This window comes from Carcharodon carcharias, chromosome 21, assembly GCF_017639515.1.
Source record: "Carcharodon carcharias isolate sCarCar2 chromosome 21, sCarCar2.pri, whole genome shotgun sequence".
NCBI classification, from domain to species: domain Eukaryota; kingdom Metazoa; phylum Chordata; class Chondrichthyes; order Lamniformes; family Lamnidae; genus Carcharodon; species Carcharodon carcharias.
In genome coordinates, this window is record NC_054487.1 from 60,046,679 (window position 1) to 60,072,181 (window position 25,503).

At 42.6% G+C, this 25,503-nt stretch overlaps 1 protein-coding gene across 4 annotated transcripts in view; it reads right to left on the minus strand.

Annotated features, from left to right (window-relative positions):
- Positions 1-25,503, minus strand: part of tspan12 (tetraspanin 12) — a 58,452-nt gene that overhangs the window by 19,048 nt on the left and 13,901 nt on the right. For all 4 annotated transcript variants that reach the window (XM_041216048.1, XM_041216045.1, XM_041216047.1 and 1 more), the window contains exons 2-5: positions 24,984-25,112; positions 23,039-23,121; positions 14,527-14,662; positions 9,964-10,038 (exon numbers count right to left, since the gene is read on the minus strand). In XM_041216048.1, the coding sequence (XP_041071982.1) occupies positions 9,964-10,038; positions 14,527-14,662; positions 23,039-23,121; positions 24,984-25,049 (360 nt within the window). In that variant the 5' untranslated portion in view covers positions 25,050-25,112. The remainder of the gene's footprint in view (positions 1-9,963; positions 10,039-14,526; positions 14,663-23,038; positions 23,122-24,983; positions 25,113-25,503) is intronic.

Below are 25,503 nucleotides of genomic sequence, written 5' to 3' on the forward strand. Positions count from 1 at the left end.
CGCCATACAGGGCACATTCAATTCCTGTGTGTCATCAGCGGAAGGTGCCGAGGAAGAGTTAATTGACAGTTGAGTCACTCCTACTAGTCTGGGGTGTCTCAATCTCATTGTGATCAATTCAAACACAGTCTTGGCAAGGACCTGAGAAAAAGGCTGACTGTCTGTCTTTCTGGCCTGGCCTGTCTCACTGTGCATGTAATGGGGAGAATATAATGGAAAAGGGAAAATAAATGCTAGTTTTGAGTTGTCCATTGAGAGCCTGGGGTGATTTGCTTCTGATTTTGCCAGCTTGGGCTTGGCATCTGCTCACTAACTCCACCAGATGGCATAAATGAGAACAGAAGGTTACTGTGTGAGAAATCACAGTACAAACTTATGCAGTGTAACTGTATGCTGCAATACCTAGATTCTGCACGCTGATGACATCTTTTTAGCAACCTAGTTCCTTTTTAAGAGAAATAGTTTTGTGATTTATTTTATAACTATTTTATATTCAGTATGAATGACTAAATGGATTATGAAGAAAAGTAGTTGCCAATTGGCAATTATTTTAATCTACAATTTACAGAAATTTCTATGCCATTTCCAGCATGGCATTTTCTGGCAAAGGAGTTATGACGTTTACTGGAGATTTTTAATACAACAGTAGTATTTATTACATCCCAAAATTCCTTATAAGCAAGAAAAAACAAAGCAATTACCAATTGCATAAGGGTTAATTTTAACTCGCCAGTTGTGCAGATAGGGGCCAAGGTCAACTGAAAACCTTCTGGTCCTCTGCAGCATGAGGCCAAGGTGATTTTAACTGTTGGTCCAGACATTACCTGAAGTTCCTGTGGCCAGTATATTGCCTGCAGCCAGCATTTACTGGTGGGTTTGAGACTGTGTGGCCTATATTCAACCTACAGCGAAAATGGGGTATGCACCATGATGCAACTTCCCAATTTCATTTAGATCTCCCTCCCCACCAACTACACCACTGCACTGCCCACCCCCCACCCTCCCCCACCCACTTTGGAGCAATCAATCCTCCTGAATTTAGGCAAGGTAAGATGCAGGGGGAATACAGGAAAGGGCTGGAAAAATTCCAAAATTCTACCCCCCACCTGCACCATTCCAGCCAGGCTAGTGGGGTTAAAATCAGGGCTGTGTTTTGATATTGGCTGAGGCATAAATACTAGACTGGAGAAACTCCTCTGTTCTTCTCTACCGATTACCAATTAAGGGATTTTTTTTGTTTAAATCCAGCTGAAATAGGCAGATGATTTAACATTACATCTGAATGATTGTGCCACTGACAATGTAGTACTTGGTATTGCACTGAAGTGTCAGCCTAGATTTTGTGCTCTAGCATCTACAGGGGGATTAAAACCTATGACCTTACTTAGAGGCCATGGGAGTGGCCAGATTGAAGCTAATCCTAACAATACACCTTCACCCCAAACAGAGTAAAATGCCTCCTGCTGTTCCAGTATGAATTATTCTACTTCCCACACAAATCCTTCTGAGTTCGCCCTCCATAAATGAGATTTCTATTTTCGCTCTTTATTGCTGTGGGCTCACATCCATTAGGAATAAATCTGAGTCTGTCAAGCTGCTTTTTTAAAATTAATTCTTGGGATGTGGCCATCACTAGCAAAGCCAACATTTATTGTCTATCCCTCATTGCTTTTGAGAAAGTCACTTATAGCCATAAAAGTGCAAGACTTCAATTCTATCAATATGAGTTGGATTTGAACCCCGATATCAGGATTAACTTGCTGCACCACTAGGTCCTCCAGCACTACTTCAGTCAAATTATGAGGATTATGTGTCAGATATATTTTTGCCCAGCTCTTTCGTTGAATACTTGAGAAGCTTGCAACAAAGGATATGAATAGCTGTCACACAGTCACTATTGCATTTATAAATGGTTGTTTCATTAACTTTAAAGTATAAAAGCGTTTTGAATGAGTGCTTTCATAGAGGCAAAAGCAAACTTTAACAAATCCATTAAAAGAATCTTGGAACTAGAAAATAATTCCAGACAACAACTGCAGACACGGTTGAGGTAACAGGTAATTTTCTTGTTTTATGGGTAACCTGTAACACGATTAGAAATTGGCAAGTTTATCCTATTTGCACAGCGGAGTATTGTATATAGAATAAAGATATATGCCATGACCTACCTTTAATTATTCCAACTGCTTAAATAATCCTTAGAGGGCAGTGGTGTAAGTTCAGAATCTGGCCATTTCACAGTTCTCATCAAATTGATAAATTGATAATTCAAATGAGGTCATTATGCATACAGGCCTCCTAATTAGAAAATGGGGTTAAATGCTGGTAGAAAGTCTTGCCCTTTCACAATACAAATCCAAAGCAATGGCATGATTTGTCTCTTTAGAGATTTTTTGATCTATACTTCCTTATTACTGGTGAAGAACTCACACAAATGCAGACTTGCAAAATGATCCCCATTATGAGGGATGGACAAAATGGCTGCATTTGACCGAGTGTGGCATCAAGAAGCCCTAGCAAAACTGGAGTCAATGGGAATTAGGGAGAAAACTCTCCACTGGTCAGAGTCATACCTAGCACAAAGGAAGATGGTTGAGGTTGTTGGAAGTCAGTCACCTCAGCTCCAGCACATCACTGCAGGAGTTCTTCAGGGTAGTGTACTCAGCCCAACCATCTTCAGCTGCTTCATCAATGACCTTCCTTCCACCATAAGGTCAGAATTGGGGATGTTCGCTGATGATTGCACAATGTTCAACACCATTCATGCCTCCTCAGATACTGAAGCAGCTCATGTCCAAAGGCAACAAAACCTGGACAATATCCAGGCTTGGGCTGACAAGTGGCAAGTAACATTTATGCCACACAAGTGCCAGGCAAGACCATCTTCAACAAGAGAGACTCTAACCATTACCCCTTGACATTTAATAGCATAACTATCTCCTACTATTACTACCACTATCAACATCCTGGGGGTTATAATGGACCAGAACCTGAACTGGACTATCCAAAAAATACTGTGGCTATAAGAGCAGGTCAGAGGCTAAGAACCTGGTGGTGAGTAACTCACCTCCTGACTCCCCAAAGCCTGTCCACATTCTACAAGGCACAAGACAGGAGTATGATGGAATACTCCCCACTTGTCTGGACGAGTGCATCTCCCACAACACTCAAAAAGCTTGACCCCGTCCAGGATAAAGCAGCCAAAGATTGGCACCACATCCACAAACATTCACTGTTCCCACCACCAACACACAGTAGCAGCAGTGTGTACCATACACATGATGTGCTTCAGAAACTCACCAAGATTCCTTAGGCAGTACCTTTCAAACCCAAAACCACTACCATCTAGAAGGACAAGGACAGCAGATAGATGGGAACATCACCACCTGGAAGCTCCCCTCCAAGCTATTTACCATCCTGACTTGGAAATATATTGCTGCTTCTTCACTGTCGCTGGATCGAAATCCTGGAACTCCCTCCCTAACAGCACTGTGGGTGCAACTACACCACGTGGACTGCAGCGGTTCAAGAAGCCAGCTCACTACCACCTTCTCAAGGGCAATTAGGGATGGGCAATAAATGCTGGCCTAGCCATATCCCGAAAATGAATTTTTAAAAAAAACCATGAAGCACTTGTTTCCACCCAACATGAAACTCCTTTCACTTTAGATTTTGCAAAATGGTACTGGTGAAGTATGTCTTTAGCTCCCCCGCTCTTTCCCCGCCCCCAGTCTCTCATGTCCTTTCCCCCATCACCTTCCACCTCCCTGGCATCACCTTCCACCTCCCCAGCATCACCTACAAGCCAGGACCATTTGCTTTCCGGGATGTTCAGATGAAAGTGCAAGTTCCTTATCTTCCTGAGAATTCCACCCCCATCCACATTGACATCCCCGACCTCTTCCTTCCCACCCCCAAGGTCCATGGCTACTTCCAAGTCCCCACCAAACACCCTCGCCATCCCTTCTACTGCTACCGACACACCCTCACCCTCCCACCCTACCGGCTCATTCTGCCATCTCTCATTCTCACCATTCCTTCCTATCATGCCCACTCTCATTTCGCTTCCCAGGAGGCAGTCGTCAAGTCCACAGACACCTCCTTTGCATGTTCACATGGACTCCTCCCCCCCCCCCCCCACACCCTTATTCCTTGCTCACTTCCTGGACTCTTTCTTGCCCCTCGACTCCTTCCCACCTGTGAACTCCTTCCTCCGCCCGGACTCCTTCCTTCCCCTGGACAACTTCCTCCCCTTGGACTCATTCCTCCCTGTGAACACCTGCCTCCCCTCGGACTCCTTGCTCCCCCCAGATTCCTTCCCCACTGTGAACTTCCTCCCCCCGACGTCCTGCCCCTCCCCCATCAAACTTCTTCCTCCACCCGATGTCCTTCCCCCCTCTGCACTCCTGTACCCCTCTGAACTCCTTCACTTACACCTTCCTCCCACCTTACACCTAACTCCCCAGATGCTGCATTCTCCTCCATTACATCATCCTCCCCCCACCCAGTACTCCCTCCCCTCCCCCAACCTCACTCCCACAACACCTTTGTTCCCCTCCTCCCAATCTTATCCCTCCCCTGGTACACCATCTCATCCAAGTCAAACCTAGACTCTCCTCCCCCACCCCCCAACTTTCCTCTCCCATTCACAGCTGGATCTTCCTCTCCGCCCCCTCAACAATCATCTGTAGCAGACCATGGCCAAGATATTGATGTCCCAAAGCAGACCCTCAACGGTGACCTTCTATGAGCTGATTCATGGCAGAACCATGTCCACATAAATCCACCCAGCGTGCAATGCACGTGTTCCTCCAGGGTCTATTTACTGTAGGACTCCAGCATCTTCTTCTCCTTGGGTGTCCGCGATCTGAGCAAGGCCCCGATGGTAAGTCTCAACTTATACATGTCACACTTGCCAAGATGTGTTCTGCACCGACCTGTTTTCCTGCCAACGTGGGCGGTAAATTTGATGCAGGGGGTTGATTCTGGCAAACAGGGCTTATAATGATATGCAGATATATTAAAATTAAGTTCCCAATGTCTGTCAGTGGGAAAGGTGGCCCACCATTGATGGGCAGAGCAGACAATAGCAAACTAGTTTCACGATATCATGAAACCAATTTTAGACAATTCCGCCATATTTTCCGCTCATGCCTACCATGACACCTGACGCCATTGGACACGGAAAATTCTGCCCCTAGTTTCCCAGTTCACCTTACCCATAGGAGGAATGAGGGGCCATTAGGGTGAATGGAGGGGCGTGGCTTGACATAGGTGGCATGAGGGGCCATAGATGGTGGGTGCAGGGCATGAGGTGGCATGGATGGGGCATAGGGAGTGTGCTGGGGGGATAAAGCGATGTGAAGGTGCAGGCTGGCGAGCCCTTCTCTTACTTTAAACTGGGAAAGAGGCCCACAGCACTGAGGCAGGTCTTTTAAAAAGGCCAGCTTGGCACCCAGCAACTCCTGTGGCTGCCTCTGAACTTTCTCCCGGGTCATACCCACCCCACAACAATGAAAATCCCCATCCTTGCAGACACTTTCTCCCAAGGCGGGCTGGCCAAGCCAGGAATTTTCCCGAGTTCTGCTACCCAACATCTTACGTTGCCATTTTACCAGCTCATCTCCAAAGGGCTTGGTAAAATCCCTGCCTGTGACTCTCTACAGCATGTTAGCAAAACTATTCACGCAGCCTTTGTGAAATGTCTTTCTCTTTTTGCTTTTTTTATTTTTTTAAGAAGAGCAATAAATGTTCTTGAAATACAAAGAAAAACTATTATTCACTTTAATTTGTCATATAAATTGGCTTGATATTCCAATTTCCTCACTACTGACACTAAGAAATCGAATTGTTGAGTCTCATTAAACAGCACATGTACACTCTGATATTAAATGTACAATGTTTGTAGTTGATATTCTGCAGTGTGCGACATCTGTATTTCATTATATGTTTAATTTGACAAACTGTTCAGACAAAATGGCAGGTTGTTCTGATAACTTGGTCTTGTGTCACACTGGGTGGCTTACTCAAGCATTTCTACCTGTTTACATGGATTTTTTCATTCGTTTGTCAAATTGTTACGAATGCCCCAAGTCCTTTGAAAATAAACTTGCAGTTTTTTTTGTGTGGGGGGGGATGTTCACATCACAAGCCGTACTTAATATTATGCAGCCATTATTTTGTTTCAAGTTCAGAAAGAAAAGACTCTTTTTTTCTGAATCATTGCACGTGTTTGCCAAGGTGGGAGGGCATTAATAATATGGAGCTCTCAGTACAAATAACCTTTAGCTCTCATAGCGCAATGACTAAGCATTACATCTTGATGTGTTTCATGGCATTCAAAGTGGAAATTAAATTCTCATTCCTTTCAATTCTTATTAGTCACAAGGCTCAAACTTTCAAAAGAACTGGAGTGCACAAAGTAAAAGAATTGCTCACAGGAGGACTGCAATTTGAGGCAAATCTGAATCCAACTTTCCATTGTATATAATTTATCTGAGAAAGGTAATGCAAGGGGAGATGAAGGTGTCTCCTAACTGCACCTTAGATCAAAGGACTGTGTTGGTGGGAGGCGAGGGGGGGGGTGTGGTTTGAAGATATTCTGGTATAACTAAATCAACCCAGTTTTATTGTCAAGTTTCCCTTCAGGAAAAGTCTTTACTTTATGGGATGTACGTGTTCCTCCATGGGATGTAAGCATCACAGGCAAGGCCAGCATTTGTTACCCATCCCTAATTGCCCTTGAACTGATCATTTGCTGGGTCATTTCAAAGGCAGTTAAGAGTCAACCACATTGCTGTGGGTCTGGAGTCACATGTAGGTCAGACCAGGTAAGGATGACAGATTTCCTTCCCTAAAGGATTGTTACAACAATCGATGATAGTTTCATGTCACTATTATTGAAACCAGCGTTCATTTACAGATTTTTTCTTTTAACTAATTGAAGTTAAATTCCACTAGCTGCCATGGTGGGATTTGAACCCATGTCCCCAAAGCATCAGCCTGGGCACCTGGATTATTAATCCAGTGACATTACCACTACACCACCATCACCCTCCTTTCCTACCTGAGTTGTGCCTTGCATACTGCCATTTGTGAGGCATGATGCCATTCTAATTGTCTAGCTGACAGATGGGGCTGAGACCTCTGTTGCTCCTGTACAAGCACAGGACACCCACTCTGATTACAGCAATAACCCAGCCCCTGCAATTTTGCTTGGGATCCAAGTTTTGGCAACCAAGCGGTCCAAGATTCTACAGGAAATTCAGGTCGGCAGTTTCTTCATATACATCTGACCAACAGTTAATACCCCTTGTTTTCAATAACTTTACCCTTAGTCTTTCTTTATCTGCTGCCATTCTTGGCTCACTAATTCTGCTGACTTCAGGTTGAACTCCTACATCTCTTCCATTGCTAAAACTACTCCATAATGGATCGTGGATCTCCAAAGAAATGGCGTAAATAGATGACTCGGCCATTTCTCCAGAAATTCCATTGATAATCATCCACCATATCTAATCGAGACATTCAAAGTGTCCATACAGAAATTTGAGGCATTTATTTTTGCTTCTCTCTCTCCCAAACACTGAGTTGAATTCTGAAGCAAAAAGCAGACACCCTCTTATTGGGCTGGATTTTCACCAAGTTGGGATGACTCAGGAGCCCTTTGAATATGGCAGTCAGGATCTGAGGTGGGGGCATGAGGGGCCATAGGGGTTGTTTGGGAAGCATACCTTGGCACAGAGGCCTTGTGGGGTCATCTGTGGTGGGTGGGAGCCATGAGGTGGCCTGGATGGGGCATGGGGAGTATGCGGGAGTGTGAGGGGCATGGGGAGTATGCGGGAGTGTGAGGGGCATGGGGAGTATGCGGGAGTGTGAGGGGCATGGGGAGTATGCGGGAGTGTGAGGGGCATGGGGAGTATGCGGGAGTGTGAGGAGCATGGGGAGTATGTCGGAGTGCGAGAGGCAAGGGCTGGAGGGACTTTCTGCTTTCCTTTTAACTGAGATGAAGTCCCACAGCACCGAGGTGGACCTTTAAACTAGCCTGACATGACACCAGGTGAACGGTCCGAGCCGGGAATCTTCTTGACTTCTGCTACTCACCTCGGAGATGAAAATCAAGACCATTATTACCAATGTTTTGTTGGCAGCTTGAAAATGTAAACTTTATAATTACTGACACATGTGAGACTGGGAGGTAGACAGAGAGACAGAAAAGGATAAAACACTGAGAAAGACAAATCGATAGAGACAAGCAAATAGATAACAGGAGTAAATTTTAACTTCACTGCCTGAGTGATAATTTAGAGAAGAGCACTGCCTTTTACAGATTCTGCCTGATTTTAGCAAACTGAGTGAGTTCTACAATGGACAGACCATTTTCTCTCTCAAGTTACTACCCAAATCACAATATTGAAAGTTGTCTCCACTGTGTTTTTTCAACTTGAGTTCTTTTCAACATGGTTAAATTTTGAAAACAAATAACGCCACCTTGAGGAAATTAAGTAAGAGTGAAGGGGAAAAGGAGGAGGTAAGGAGGGAAGAGGTGGGAATGGTGGGAGTGCCTCTGGCCTCTCATCTTGGACAAGGTGGGAGTCAGTTAGTAGGGGATACTGTTAAGGGTTAAGTGATTGACAGTAGATGGAGGGGGAAAGATTATGTGTTGAGCAGGTAATGCAAAAGGAAAAAGGTCTGGATAGTGATAAACGTTTCAGAGATCAGGAAGAAGTGTAAGTGATAGCAAGAGATAATTGAAAGAGAGATTCACGTTTTTACCCAACCGCTACCGGAAACGGGACCTGTGATCATCAGGGTTTCTTAACCTGCCATGCTAACCTGCTTAACCTGCCATGCTAACCTGCTTAACCTGCCATGCTAACATCACCTCCCACCTGAACAGAAAGAAAAAGACATAGAGGCCATTAGGGGAAAGACAGGAGCAAAGATATTTAGGAAAAGAATCATAAGAGTTAAAGACAGATAGAACAAGAGGAAAGGCAAGTGACAGAGACAACATAGAGAGTTCAAAGACAGACTACATTTAATTTATAAAAGCATCTCATCTGTAAAAAGACAGGGGAACAACAATAACTTCTATCATCCATTCCATCTGCTAATCATTTCAATCTGCATTTTAATTACTCAAACTGTTCTTTAGCTGTTAATTCTTGGAACTTACTAGTACCAAAAATAACTGAAAACATTTTCTTATAATACTGAATGTAGAGTGCCAAAGAATGACAGAAAGATAAAGGAAACACATAAAATATTTCTAAAGTTATTGTATCAGCCGAATCAAAGTACATTATAAGAACATAAGAAATCGGAGCAAGAATGAGCCATTTGCTCCCTTGAGCTTGGTCCGCCATTCAATAATATCATGGCTGATCTGATTGTGGCCTTAATTCCACATTCCTGCCTCCCTCCCATAACCTTTGACTCCCTTGTTGATCAAAAATCTAACTCAGCCTTGAGTACATTCAGTAACCCACCCTCCACAGCTCTGTGGCATTGAGAATTCCAAAGACCAACCACCTTCTGAGAGAAGAAATTTCTCCTCATCTCCATTTTGAATGGAAGACTCCTTATGTTGAAACTGTGCCCCCCTAGTCCTAGATTCCCTGAGAGGGAACATCCTCTCAGCATCTAACCTGTCACGCCCCCTCAGAATCTTATATGCTTCAATAAGACCACCTCTCATTCTTCTAAATTATATTTTGTTGCAAATCTTTTACCACATTCCTGAAATGTTTAATTGGAAATTTATACACACTCCTGAGCACAGATGAAAAGTAGTTGGGTAATGCAACGCATAATGAAACTAATGGGACTATAAATTGCATAAACTGTAAGGGTGCATGAAGAAAGGATATTTTATATTTTTCTAGTGAGAAATACAACCTACTTATTAAAATTCAAGTACTTAATGTAAATTTTATTTTCAAGCATCTTATTGCTACTCACCAAATAATCCTGATCGTAGCTCCATACTCCACAGGCTAGTTCCACACAGAATATGACCAGCAGGATACCAAAATACTGTAAAAGTACAACATGGATTGGTTTTGTGTGCCAAATACTTAGCTGAAATAAATTGCTGAATATCTTGAGTCATAGAATAAGATGGAAACAGCTTAAAACATTGTATGAAATAACCAGTAGAATTTTCTGAGAGCTATTTTACTTTTCAATAAGTTTATTACAAGGTTTGTTCACACAATTTGCCAAACAGATGTTACTATTTGAAGCATGACACAAAATGAAATACCAAAAAGGAGGGGACCACCATCAAAATCATTCAAAGCAAACCAAGAAGGATTAATAAAAACATCAAACATAGTGATGTAAGCTTTCTGATTGGGAGCCATTTCCAGCAAGATCAGGCTTCCATACATCCCAGGGATGCCAACACTCTCCCCCGCTCACCATGACTACCCCACTCCACCCACCCCCCTCCCCAACACTACAATTTCTGTAGCAGCAGTTTTTGCCCTCAGTATTCTGTAATTAGCAAATACACATCACATGGGGCTGGGCATATCTTATACCAGCAGCCACATCAACCAGAATTTAACATGTATTTTAGAGCAGGCATAACTCTAGCAGTTGTGCACTGAATTCCTGTCTCATACACCAGAACTAAACCATTTCTGTCCCACCAAAAGTTTCAGATTTTTAGACCCACCACCTCTAGAATTAATAACTTGTACCAATTGAATAATAAAGTCAAGGAACGTGTCTTTTTAAACCTATTGATGTATTTGTATGTAGAAATAAACCAAATCTAAAGTAGCAGACTAGCTAGATTTTGCAAATAACTTTACCTCAATATGACAAAGTTTTATATTGTTCTAACATTTCTTTGGTATACCGATATGCAGTCAGCCATTTCTTGGTGCAAACCACCAAGCTGCAGAAAATAAGCCACAAAATAGCTTATTTAACCCATTTGCATCAGATCATTCAGAATGAATCCAAATCAGGGGTTGCATTGCCTTAGAAAACAGTGCACGATATGTAAATCCTTCTCACTTGTATTAACTCAAAAAGGCCAAGCAATCTGTTTGTTCCTTTCAAAGACACATTATTATCCATCCTAACTCAGCCCCTACATTAACCCAAAATCTTAAAGTTATTTCAATTAATGGAAGGACATAACTTAAAAGCATTTCTTACATTCTGACACCTGTAACTAACAAACTGGGGCCTTGACACAAAATTGAGCTTAAAATAATACTTCAACTGAAGTGCTTAAACTAGATTCCTCCATTTTGATTGACGGAGCCAATTCAGATGAAGGGCTGAATTTTATGAGGAGGGGGTGGTTTGAGACCCTGACATCGGGGTAAAAAGCAGATCCCAGGCATGCACATGCTGGCAGCAAGACCTGCTCGCTAAATTTACCACAGGCTGCCCCCTAATAGACCACTTGTGGGCCTGCGGTTCAATTAAGGATGGTGGGTGGGGTCTCTATGCTGCCAGCCCAATCACAGTGCTGGCAGCTCTGACGGCTCAGCAGCGCCACCAGAAGAGGTGATTGCTACTGAGGAATGCAGGAGACCTTGGACCTACAGCAGACAGGTGAAGAAAAAAGTTTTAAAAATTCACAGGGCCAAGGGTCAGAGAGGAAAGCCCTCTGGGGAGGTCTTTGGGGCTACAGGTGCTGCTTTCCTGGCCTGTATTCCCTTCTTTGGCCCATGAGGCCTTCCCTGCCTGGCTGCTGGCCTACCCATGCGGTGGGAAACCACTCCACCATCGGTAAAATGCTGACCATAATGTAAAAGGGCCCTTAATAGGCCCTTTACATATGGAAGTCTGTCTCATTAGGGCAGGTAGCCTCCCCACATCCAGTCCTGCCATCGCTAAAAACGTCCTGACAGCAGGATCACATCAAGAAGCCAATCTGACACGGCTCCCCACAATCTTATTGGCCCCTGCCCCACCGCCTCACCCTGCTTCCCAGGGGCCGGTCAAATCCTGGCCAAAGTGTCAGCAACTTTTCTTGTATTAGGGTAGTTCATTTTTGACTGTATAATTATGCAGAAAATCATGATACCAATCAGCTTAGAGCCATAGAGTCATAGGGGTCTACAGCACAGAAAAAGGCCCTTCAGCCCATCAAGTCTGTACCAGTTAAACAAGTACCTAACTATTCTAATCCTATTTTCCAGCACTAGGCCCATAGCCTTGTATGCCATAGCATCACAAGTGCACATCCAAATACTTCTTAAATGTCATGAGGGTTTATGCCTCTACCACCTTTTCAGGCAGTGGGTTCCAGGTTCCCACCACCCTCTGGGTAAAAAAACTCTTCCTCACATCCCCTCTAAACCTCCTGCCCCTTACCTTAAATCTACGCCCCCTCATTATTGATCCCTTCACCAAGGGGAAAAGTTCCTTCCTGTCTACCCTATCAATGCCACTCATAATTTTATACACCTAAGCTTCATCTCTCACATTCAGATCACATAAAGCAAATAATTTTAATTCACAGATAGAGTTTCATTCAAGTTAGTTTTGTCCCTTAGGTAAGATTTATCTTTAAACTGAGAGGCTTCCTCTTTCTCAAGTATTTTGATACTGAGCAAGTATAATCTGATGGTGCTTTTATATTAGAGGAATGCAGCAACAGGGAAACCAGTGGGCCTATATAGTTCTGCCTTTATTGTACACACCCAAGACTCAGGAAGTTAGCAGATTCAAGGGGAAATAGGTGCCAAAAGTATGACATGAATAATACAGAAATAGCTCATTTCTAAAATAGCTGTGATGTGGGAAGAGATCTGAGCTGGATTTGGTACTTAACATGTCAAGTTACTGTGCAGTATCGGAAAACAAAGCAAATAGAATGCATATTATTTTGCTTAGTCAGATGAATATAAATCATACTAAAACTGTAGACCCCTCCTCAAATACATAAAAACCAAAAACTACAGTATTCGTTTCTGGTCACCAAGACAAAAGCAAAATACTCAAGTCATGGAGATGGTACAGAGAAGAGTCATGAACGTGATCCCAGTGTCAATGAATTTAGAAACTATTGGCGTAATAATTAGCTAGGGAATCTTTTAACTCTTGCAGTACCATCTATAACTCAGTATTACTTTCATGTGTAAATCAGCATTCATTGCTATTAAATCCCAACAAATGCAAGGAAAGAATGTTCATTTACAAAGGAAAATATATTTGGATCTTTTAAACTAAAAAGTCATTGGGCTAAGTTTTTCTGAAATCTGAATGATGCACAGTGTTATTCATATACAAATTGTCCGGCAATCTGGGCTGAGGAGGTAGCCCATGAACTGCAAATCACGAGTTGCTGGATGAATGGCACTGTGAGACCTTCAGCTTCAATAAAACAGCATTTCACCATCAACCTTTCTGTGAGTTTTGTGAAGTTGCTGCATTTGTACATTAGCACAGGAAGTTAAGCCTAGTAATTAATGCGTGTTCCCTTTTATTTATATGACAATATTTAATGACTGTCAATTAACTTCTTTTGCCCAGAAAGTGAACAATTATTGGTGTGGGGTCTGATTCCCTCAGTTAGAGAATTGTTGGAGATTTTTAGAATATCAAACTTTAAATTTTTCAATTTTTCTTATTTTTCATTTCTGTCTAGTTACTGCTCTTAACCCTGTCTTTCTTTCTATTTATCTTTCTGTATTTGAATTCACCCACTCTTTCTCACCCATCTTCTCAGTTCTTCCTCAGTTCATTTCTCAATCCTTAAATTGCATTGTTTAAGGTGATATGCTATTTGTGCTATTGTTCACTAAAGTCCCAGGTGCCCTATTGCCCTTGCTGGGCCATTATCAGCTCACAATTCCAGCAATTTTGTGGACAAAATTTTTAAACCCTAAACAAGAGCAAACAAGTCTAATTAACTGGGCATGACACAGAATGTCCTGTTCCAGCAAAATCTGGGATGTTAGTTCTTCTGCACAAGCTGTGAAGGTAATGGGCTGAATTTTCCTGTGGCCTTTGGGACCCCTGTACTTTCCAGCAGTGAGACTGGCGTCGCAATCTTCCCAGAGGTGCCTCCAAATTGGCTGCCTCCATGCTGGCCACCCTATTAAGCATGATGAGTGAGCTCCTGATGCTGCTGACCCAAACAGAGGGCTGTAATTCTTGGCAGCTCCACTGGCAGGGGTGGGCATTGCTGAAGCAGGTCAGTAACTTTGAAGGCACATCAGCCTGGAGGCACCCTTGGAGGTGAAGATTTAAATTCAAAATTCAGAGAGGAAATTCAGTAGGCCCCTCAAAATGGACGGACCACAGGTGCAGATTTTTGTGCCCGCTGCCCTGTGGAATAAGTAGCCGATACACATCCCAGGCTGTCCCTGGGAAAGTTCCTCAGTGGTGGGAATGCATCGGGGAGACATCCTGACATAGCTCCCCCCTATTTTCCTGCCCCCTTACCTCCAAATCTGCCACCATGGGATGAGGAATATTCAGTCCAATATTTTAGGCATGAGCAGTCAGTTAGCTAAGTTTCAGGGGATTCTTCACTAAAAACATACATACCCAGGCAAGGAGCAATGGATTTCCCTTTACTGTTCCACAGCAGCCTAACATTCCAACTATTATTAAAAAACAGCACACAGCAATCATTATGGGGTGGATCACTGGAAAATATGTCAGAATGAATGCTTCTTCCAGCCTGCAAAACAACATTAAACCTGAGTTAATTGTAACCAAAAGACATCACATTTATTTAAAACATTATAACAAAAAATAATAATATTGAAGACAAAACTTCTGTACTACAGTAATATCTCCAGATGTTTTGAAGTCTCATTGTATCAGATCAAATATGGGCAATTAAACCTGATTACCACCTACTGATACCCTCACACCCCTCAGCTGATGAATCAGTGCTCCTCCATGTTGAACACCACTTGGAGGAAGCACTGAGGGTAGCAAGGGCACAGAATATACTCGGGGCGGGGGTGGGGGGGGGGGGGGGGGGGGGGGGGGGGAACGGACACTTCAATGCCCATCAACAAAAGAGGGCTTGGTAGCACCACTACTGATGGAGCTGGCCAAGTCCTAAAAGGCATAGCTGCCAGACTGGGCCTGTGACAGCTGGTGAGGGAACCAATAAGAGGGAAAAACCTGCTTGACCTCGTCTTCACCAATCCACCTGTCGCAGATGCATCTATCCATGACAGCATCAACAGGGGTGACCACCACACAGTCCTTGTAGAGAGGAAGTCTTGTTTTCACATTGAGAATACCCTCTATCATGTTGTACGGCACTACCACCATGCTAAGTAGGATAAATTTTGGACAGATCTAGCAACTCAAAACTGGGCATCCAAGAGTACTGTTAGCCATTCAACCACAATCCACAATAATATCCCCCACTCTACCACTACCATCAAACTGTGGGATCAACCCTGGTTCAATAAAGAATGCAGGAGGGCATGTCAGGAGCAGCACCAGGGATACCTAAAAATGAGGTTCAACCTGGTAAAGCTACAACAGAGAATTACTTGCATTCCAAACAGCAAAAGCAACATGTAAAAGACAGAGCTAACTGATCCCACAACCAATGGATCAGATCTAAGCTCTGCAGTCCTGCCACAACCAGTCGCGAATGATAGTGAACAATTAAACAACTCATCGGAGGAGGAGCTCCACAAATATCTCCATCCCCAATGCTGGGGGAACCCAGCATATCAGTGCAAAAGACAAATCTGAAGCATTTGCGAACATCTTCAGCCAGAAGTGCTGATTTGATGATCCATCCCATCCTTCTCCTGAGGTCTCTAGCATCACAGAAGCCAGTCTTCAGCCAATTAAATTAACTCCACTTGATATCAAGAATCAGCTGAAGACACTGGATACTGCAAAGGCTTGGGCCCTGACAATATTCCGGCAATAGTACTGAGGCTTTGTGCTCCAGAACTCGCCACACCTCTAGCCAAACTGTTCCAGTACAGCTACAACATGGGCATCTACCTGGCAATGCGGAAAATTGCCCAGGTACGTCCTGTCTGCATAAAACAGAACAAATCCAATTCAGCCAATTACTACCCCATCAGCCCAACCTCAATCATGAGCAAAGTGATGGAAGGGATCATCAACAGTGCTATCAGGCAGCACTTGCTCAGCAATAACCTGCTCAGTTTGGGTTCTGCCAGGGATACTCGGCTCTTGATCTCATTTCAGCCTTGGTCCAAACATGGATAAAAGAGCTAAACTAAAGAGATGAGGTGAGAGTGACTGCCTTTGACAGGAAGGCAGAATTTAACCCAGTGTGGCATCAAGGAGCCTTAGCAAAATTGGAGTCATTGGGAATCAGGGGGAAATCTCTGCACTGGTTGAAGTCATACCTAGCACAAAGGAAGATGGTTGTGGTTGTTGGACATTCATCATCTCAGTTCCAGGACATCGTTGCAGGAATTCCTTGCAGTAATGTCCTACACCCAACCATCGTCAGCTGCTTCATCAATGCTCCATCCTCCATCATAAGGTCTTAAGTGGGGATGTTCACTGATGATTGCATAATGTTCAGCACAATTTGCAGCTCCACAAATACTGAAGTAGACTATGTCCATATGCAGCAAGATCTAGACAACATTCAGGCTTGGCCTGATAAGTGGCAAGTAACATTCAAGGCACAAAAGTGCCAGGCAATGATCATCTCCAACAAGACAAAATCTAACCATCTTGCCTTGACATTCAATGACATTGCCATCACTGAATCCCACACTATCAACATCCTGGGGGTTACCAGTGACCAGAAACTGAGCTGGACCAGCCATATAAATACTGTGGCTACAAAAGCAAGTCAGGGGCTAGGAATTCTGTGGTGAGTAACTCACCTCCTGACTCCCCAAAGCCTATTCACCATCTACAAGGCACAAGTCAGGAGTGTAATACAATACTTTCCACTTGCCTGGATGAGTGCAGCTTCAACAACACTCAAGAAGCTCAACACCATCCAGGACAAAGCACCTCACTTGACTGGCACCCTATCCACCACCTCCAACATCCATTTCCTCCACAACTGATGCACAGTAGCAGCAGTGTGTACCATCTACAAGATACATTGTAACAATTCACCAAGGCTCCTTTGAGAGCACCTTCCAAACCAATGACTTCTACCACCTAGAAGGACAAGGGCAGCAGACACACCTGCAAGTTCCCCACCAAGTCACATAGCATCCTGACTTGGAAATATCTGGGCGTTCCTTCACTGTCGCTGGGTCAAAATCCTGGAACACCTTCCCTAACAGCACTGTGGGTATACCAGCACCATATGAACTGCAGCGGTTCAAGAAGGCAGCTCACCACCACCTTCTCGACAGCAGTTAAGGGTAATGGTGAGCTGCCTTCTTGAACCGCTGCAGTCCATGTGGTGTAGGTACACCCACAGTGCTGTCAGGAAGCAAGTTCCAGGGTTTTGACCCAGCGACAGTGAAGGAACACGATATATTTCCAAGTCAGGACGGTGAGTGACTTGGAGGGGAACTTCCAGGTTGTGGTGTTCCCATGTGTCTGCTGCCCTTGTCCTTCTAGATGGTAGTGGTCACGGGTTTGAAGGTGACGCCAAGATGAAGCCAAGATTTTTCAGATGAGAGGATGAAAAGCTCTCTTCAGAAGGGCTTGCAAACTAATGTAATTTAATAATGAATCCTGGCGTCATGGAGATGCACCATCACTGGCTCTTGGTACAACTTGGTGCCATGTACAAGTGGCTATTTTTAATCTCTGAGTCTAAATAGTGAGTGTCAGCTGACACTTCACAGTGAAGGACACCAGGGTTGGTCCTAAAGCTTTCCTCATCCATGGAACTCACACACACACCTCCAGCAGGGTCACTGTATAGCAGTCAGGAGAGGGAATTGTGAGCAATATCCCCCTCCCTAATCAGAAATTTTACAGCCAACTGTGGCATCTGCGTGACTGCTCAGCACGAACTGAGAGTTGAACTACTGCACACTAAAAGAGGGACTATCACTATCGGCTCTGGATATGCAAATTTGGCGCTACATCGTGCCTAAAATAAGTATGTTTCTAAATAATATTCATTTAGTTCTCTCACTATTGGACTCAATGAGCTTGGTTTTCCTTTCGGAGGTGGAGCAGTGCCAGGTTAGAACTTCCTTGCATGTTTCCAACTCGGCCTTGGTTTCAACCTATTTTATTGGATCGGGGTCATTAAGGATGCAGATGGACTCTCAGTGGGATTTATACGGCTAAGAGGAAGCTCACTGCTGTGAGATTGGAAAAGCCCAGATGAGGAGTTTAAAAGGGCAGAAGACCCAAAAATGTAGGAAACTCCCTACTTTGTAGACTGAAGCAGAGACCAAGAAAGATAAGTGCTGGATCCAAACTGAAGGGGCAGGAGGTCTCTCCTAGACCTCTCTTTCTATTAACAGAAACTGGAGCCTTTCCACTGCTTCCCCGGGCCAAATGCCACTTTTCTTCTGCGGACTGGTGAATAGGAAGGAAATCAGCTGGGAACCTGGGATCTGCCCTTACTCACTTGCAATTTTCACATGCAGTGGGTGGGGAGGAGAACTTAGCGAAGGCCCTAACAGGAAGGAAATCAAAGTTGGGATGGGGATGTGGTGGTCAGCCTGACCGCCCCATTTCCTTCCCCCAACCATGCCCCCTCCCACCTCTCCCATTTCAGTTGCTGTCCTGACTGATTTCAGGTGGGTTCGAGGAGAGTATTAGCCTAGTACCCTGATAATGCAACCAGCAATCACTGTTTAAGCAAAAGCTAATTCATTCAGATTAAATAGTAAACACAGAAATCTGTTAATATTAATCATGTCGTATTCTTTTCTTCACAATTCTGTGTTATGATAATGAAACTGCCCTTCTTGATGACCATTAGATGAATATTTTATCTTCAATATATACAAACAAAATTATGGGTGCATGCCCAACCCGATCAGGTGTAAAATTGCGCGAGATGATGTCAGGTGAGCGTCCCGACATCATTGCGCACTTGCACAATATTTTGCTCAGCGGGCACGTGCAAGAGTCAGAAGCGCGCCCGTCGACAATTACGTGGCAATTGAACCCATTAAGGAGTCAATTAACAGCAATTTTTCGTGGCCCATCCAACATTACGGTTGGTGGACGGGCAAACTGGCCAGCTGGCCTTTACATTTTTCATCAAACCTCATCCAAGGGCGGGATGAAATCTCCGTTATGAATTAAAATAAAAATAAATACTTGTGGACAGCATTTTTATGAGGTACGCTTTCAGGTGCTTGATTGTGATGCATGGACATCTTTTTGCAACTTTTTACACCTTTATTTCATCATTTGCAGGTCTGCAGCTCCCTGAGATAGCTGTCTGCCTTCAGGAAGCTCTCTTGCAGCACTCACCCACACCTGCAGTGATGTCATCGCCCACCCTCTTCCCACCCTCACCTCATCAGCACTGAGCTTTCCAGTGCGTGTTTCATGCTGCCTGCCCGTTAATTGACCAGCCAGCGTGAAATTGCAGTCGGCAGTCTGTTTCCCGGCCGCTCCTGGACCCGCTGATTGCGCACACCCACCAAGGGTAAAATTCAGGCCATATATGTCCTCATAACCATTGACGGCCAATTACAATAGCAAACAAAAGTATCTGATTGCTCACAATGCTCTATTCCAGAAAGCCAGTTGGTGAAGGGCAGAACCGGAGCCAATCTTTATACGCTTCTATATTTATTTTCAGAGTTACGCATTACAAGCATACACCTCTTAGCCCAAAAAACACAGTTTTCTTCTGTGTCTATTTATAAGGGGCTAAAGTGAATGTCCAGTTAATGCCCATCGCCTGCAAACAATTAAACACAATTAACAAACAATATTCTTTTTCAAGCATTTTTAAAAACTAATCTCATTATAAAGGTGGTTTTTGTGCCAATGATTCATCTGCATGCTTTTAAAAAGTTCTATACATTTCCTCTATACCCCAATCTCATCTGTGCAGTCTCAGGTCACTGAGTACAGGCTAAGTACCTATCCTTCAGCAAGAGACTGCAATCCACCGCTCCAGACTGCCCCATAAATGTCAGCTCAAGAGCAGTCATAACAGTGACCAGAGAACTGGACAACTACTCCCACAGGGGGCTGGTGTATGGTACAGGGTGACCTAAAGAGGGATAAAAAAAAAAAAATGCATTTTAAAAAGGAAGGAAAAACAAATCTTCTTCTTCTCTTCAGGTCCGAAACTCATATCTGCTTCAACTATGATTCTTGTTTCTGCCAATGGAGAATAGCCTACAGCATCACCAAAGATATTTTGTTAGCAGCCAAAAAATATGTTTCTACAGGACCAAGTATCGAATTGGGTGCTATAAATTATAAGATGGGAAGAATCTTCTGGCTGGTGGGTGGTAGAGCCCGCATGCCAGCACTTAAAAATGTCACGTGAGTGTCCTGGCGTCAGTGCGCGGCATCACGATATTTCGGTCGGTGGGTGCGCTATGCAGTGGGACGTGTGCCCGCCATTAATTAAAGGCCCCGTTAAGGCCCTTAACTTGCCAATCGTCAATGATTTTGAGAGGCCCATGCGAACTTCGGCTCGGCACACGGGCCCAATGGGCAGGCAGGTAGGTGATTTTTTTTTTTACAAACCTCATCCAGTGGTGGGATAAGGTTTGATAGCGGTTTTTAAAAAATTTAATAAAGTTTTTGTTTATTTCATTAATATGTCCCATCTCGTGTGCCATCTTCACATGAGGGGGACATGTTAATGAATTGTTTATTGTTCTATTTTTTATATTTGCCAGCCTTTCAGCGATCTCCCTGAGGCAGCACTTTGCCTCAGGGAGCAATGCGCTCTTTTGTGCGCATGCGTGAAAGAATCTATCCCCTCCAGCCCGCACAGGAAGCGCATAGCGCTTCCCATCGGGCGGGCCGCCCACTTAAAATGGTGGCGGGCCTGTTTCGGCAAAAATTCTGCCCAATGAATTCTATAAAATGTCATTTGCAAAAATTTTCCCGAAAGGTTTTCGAAACACACCTTGATATTTTGGATAAAAACAGAAAGTGATGGAAAAACTCAGCATGTCTGGCAGCATCTGTGGAGAGAGAAACAGGATTAACATTTCAAGTCCAATATGACTCTTCTTCGCAGCTCCATTTCTCTCTCCACAGATGCTGCCAGACCTGCTGAGATATTCGAGCAGTTTCTGTTTTCATTTCAGAGCTCCAGTATCTGCAGTGTTTTGCTTTTATTGGCATAATGACTGTAAGATGTAAATTATATTATAGTATTGTGTGGGACTAAGACCTCACCCTGTATAATTTTTAAATAAAATATATAGAGATATGCTCATTGCTATCTCTAAAAAAAATTCAAACTGGACAAAGACCTAAAATGGCTGAATCTATGTCTGTCAGTGGAACAAAAAAAGCTACCTGTCAGTATCGGAGAAACTCGCATATTGTTATCCCTGAAGAGCCACTAATGACCCCCTGTGGGCTGCCCAAACCAAATTCAAAGAGAATTATACAAAGGCCATCTACATTTTCATAATCCAGGCTGGCCAACAGGAGTCTCCTCATTTGCAAAGACAAAGGGCCCCGCAACCTTCCTTTCAATTACTAATGGGTAAGACATTTAACAATCTCGGGATACAAGTCCTTTGCCAAAGACATTGTGGAGAGGTGGGAGTCATGTGGCATGGGTCTCTGGCTTATGGAACCAATAAAGTTGTCTTCCTGAACTTCAAAGTCTCAGTCTGTCTTTTTATCATCTGACTAGCAGCCTCACAGACAAGGATCTCTGGCCCAGTTTGGATACCTGGCCCTATATACACTGCTTCTACTGGAAATTCTGTACCATCACCTACAAGATTGATTAACCTCTGCATGCTTATCTCATCATGTGAAGCCAACACCCCTGGGAAATTGAATTATCGAGCATCAGTTTTCAGCTCACTGACCTCCTTGAAGGAATACCTCAGTGGACTTTGATTCTGGACTCGGGAACTCACGTTAAACAATATTTATTATCTCTGTGGTCTCTGCATCGTAAATCTTTCTTTTCTCTATCTCTCTTTTACTGTATGAATGCAAAAGGGGCAACATTGCGACCCTCTTTTGTTTTGAGTGTGTGCAAATAAACTAACCCTTTGAGTTCAACCCATCTTGATCTTGCTGCAGGGCTATTAATAGGAAATTGGATCACACCAAAACTGAGGGGTTGGGAAATACACCACCCCTTATAACGGGGGAAGCAAATCAAAACACCTTTCTGTTTACAGACGGATGCTAAGAGAAGAAATTTGTGCTGTTTAAATTAACCCCCCTTCTGCCCATAATAGTATTACTTCAGGTGGGATTGGCGACAATTTATGACTATCTGTTGCCAAACTTTTGGCACAAGTCAGAAAATTTTGCAAGTTAACTTTAAAAAATAATTTGCTATTCAGAAACACACAGAACAACTAAACCAAAACCTTTATGAAAATTATTTTGTGCAGGCTTTTGTTAAAAACAAAATAAGCCTCAAAGCTGCAACAATTTAGATCCTTTTTCACTTTTAGCACAAAGTAATGCCATATTCGAACCAAGTTTAAAAGATTAGAGTCAAGTTATGATGGGATACCATTGGTTGCTATGAGTCAAGCCAAGAATAATAATTATGAACGTTTTATATTTTCAAACTGCATCTCAAAAAGTAATGAATACTGTCACTGAAAGTTGTCTGAAAACTGTGGTCTGCTATTCAGCTTAATAACTAAAAGTAATCTGTTGTTTTAAAGATGTTTAGTTGCATGGAAGGATTTAATTTGTTGGTCAACTTTTAACAAAGGCATCTAAACGAAATGAAAACAAGAAACTTTCCTCAAATGACCATAAAATTACAGGTTGTGAGTTTTGATTTTAAAATTGGATCATAGTGAAAGGAAATCATTGACAAGGATCAGATAGGATGCAGAATCTGGTCTTCTCAGAAATTGTTTCTGGATGGCATCTATCACATTGTAAATATGTACTTACAATTCATGTTTGACTAAATAAATAAATAACTGCATTTATGGAATTTATCCAGTACTTAGTTTATACATACCTGGTTTCTGTTGTTAACACAAGTACGTTATTCAGGTAATCTCTCATCCATGCAGACACACCCAGAACACAGACTGACATCAGCTGCAAAATATGCATGTCTTTTATTTACTATTCTGTAGGCAAATATTTAAAACTGTGCAGCAATTTCCTTTTGCTCAATAGGCCTCCCATTATTAATGCTTATCAGCTTTCAGCCACAAATATCCCTGTTCTACAAATATGTAAATGTAGATACCATACTGTAATTCAGTGGTTCTTTTTCAAAAAGTGTATTCCATTGTAACACCTAGAGTTATATGTAATTCATCTTCTTATAAGAATTAAGCCACTGAAAATTGTGTTATATTACTTTGCAGTTAGGATTGGTTGTGGGCAAAGTTATAAAGAAAAGGGAGATCTGCATTTTTTGATGTGTAGTCACTGTTGCAGTATATGTGATAATGATCAGATAATCTATTTTGTGCTGTTGTTTGAGGAATAAAAATTGGCCAGGATGCCTGGGATAACTCCCCTGCTCCTCTTCAAAATAGTGTCATGGGACCTATTACGTCCACCCTAGGAGCTGGAGGGGCCTCAGATTAATGTTGTATCTGAAAAACTGCAGCTCTGATAGTGCAGCACTGCCTCAGCACTGGAGTGTCAGCCTTGATTTTTGTGCTCAAGACTTGGAGTGGGACTTGATCTCACATATATAGGGAAAAAGAGCATACTGAAATATTAAAACCTATTTCAACTTCCCTTTACCCATAATGATTTAGTTTTCTTTAGAATCTCAGTCAGCAAAATCAGAAAGATCGGACACTAATGACAACTATGCTAAATTTTGTTACAAACATGATTGGAGACATTATAGATTATAGATGTACAATCAAATACCAACAATAATACAGAATTTTAAAGTACATTATGAAGTATTAAGAAAAGTGTTAACCTCTGAAAAAACTAAATTTCAGAAGGGTTGTAATAGTTTCTTTCCTATATAATGTTTATTTAAATATATGATTACATTCTCAATTCAATGTTATGGTTTTCTATATATAAAAAGGCATAAGGAAAAAATCCTGTTCAGCTATATAGAATTGCATGGAATGTACAGCACAGAAACAGGCCATTCAGCCCAAATAGTCCAAGTCTGTGTTTATGCTCCAGAAAAGCTTCTTCCCATCTTTATTCATCTAATTCTTTCAGCATATTCTTCTGCTCCTTTCTCCGTGATGTGTAATATAAGTTCCCTTTAAAGGCATCTATTCTCGGAATTTACTGATGATGATAAAATTGTATAAATCATAGTGCTACATTTGCACAGTGTGATGCAGATCAGGTGACTGCTGGTATATACTGTAAAACCCAATCCCCCAAATTCCTTTACTCTCTGATTCATAATCTTGGAAATCTACACCACATTATGAAAATATTGTCTTGATGGAGCTGTCTCAATATCCCCTGGAAACATAGTTGGTCCAATCAACTCAGACTCAATGAATTAAAGTCTAACTGAAATAGGACCTCTTGATGCACTCTGGTAAAAGCTGCTTGAATATGAACACTAACTATGAATTGCAAATTTTACTTGTTCCAAATTATACAAATTGCTACTCCGAATTGTTGACCAACGGTATCAGGACACTACAAACATTAACCATAATGTCAACAACAACAAGATCATTCTAAGTACGTTGATGGGATATCTATCAGCAGGTCACTAAAACTATCAGAAACAAACTTCTCCCTCAGGAACATCCAAAATTCAAGTGAAAATCGATTAGTTCAATAGTGGGGGTGGGGGGGAGGTGTTGCGGTTGTAGTAGCAGTGGCATTGTAATCTTTGCAAAGTTCACTCAATTTTCCACAAACGATCTAATTAATTTGCGACTCAATTTGCAGAGCGAATTGCTAACTGCTGTCTGTGAGCTATCGGCGGAAGTAGAGGAATCTGTACTCACCCAGAAAAGGAAATTCAAAGCATAAAGCGAGCAGCGCAGGCATTTAACGGAATCTTCTCTGGCCATTCTGAAAGAAGCTCAAGGGTTGATCCCATCATTGTGTTTCACAACCGAACCCTCCCCCGTCACCTTAAAAAGGGTCAGAAGTAAAATGTCACAAAATGAAGCGAACGATAACACTGAACAACTTCGCTGATGGTTCAACTATTATCTGAGATTAAAAGTTAAACTCTAAATTATATCATTGATCCAAAAGCCCAGTTATCTAAATTCTGGGATTTTCTAAACGTGGGTGGCAATATACTATATAAATAAATGGGATTGGTCCCCTCGATTATAATTTTACAAGTCAAAAATCCCATTCTGCATTAGATACGAGAAACTGTTTTAGGCTTAGTGCCAGTGAAAGGAAACTTTGAGGCGCTTCAAAATTAGGGTCAGAGTTAAAACAAATGTTAGCTTTGTTTTACAGGTCGAGTTACAGATCGGTACAAGTTCACTTCTTATACTGTACCAAAGA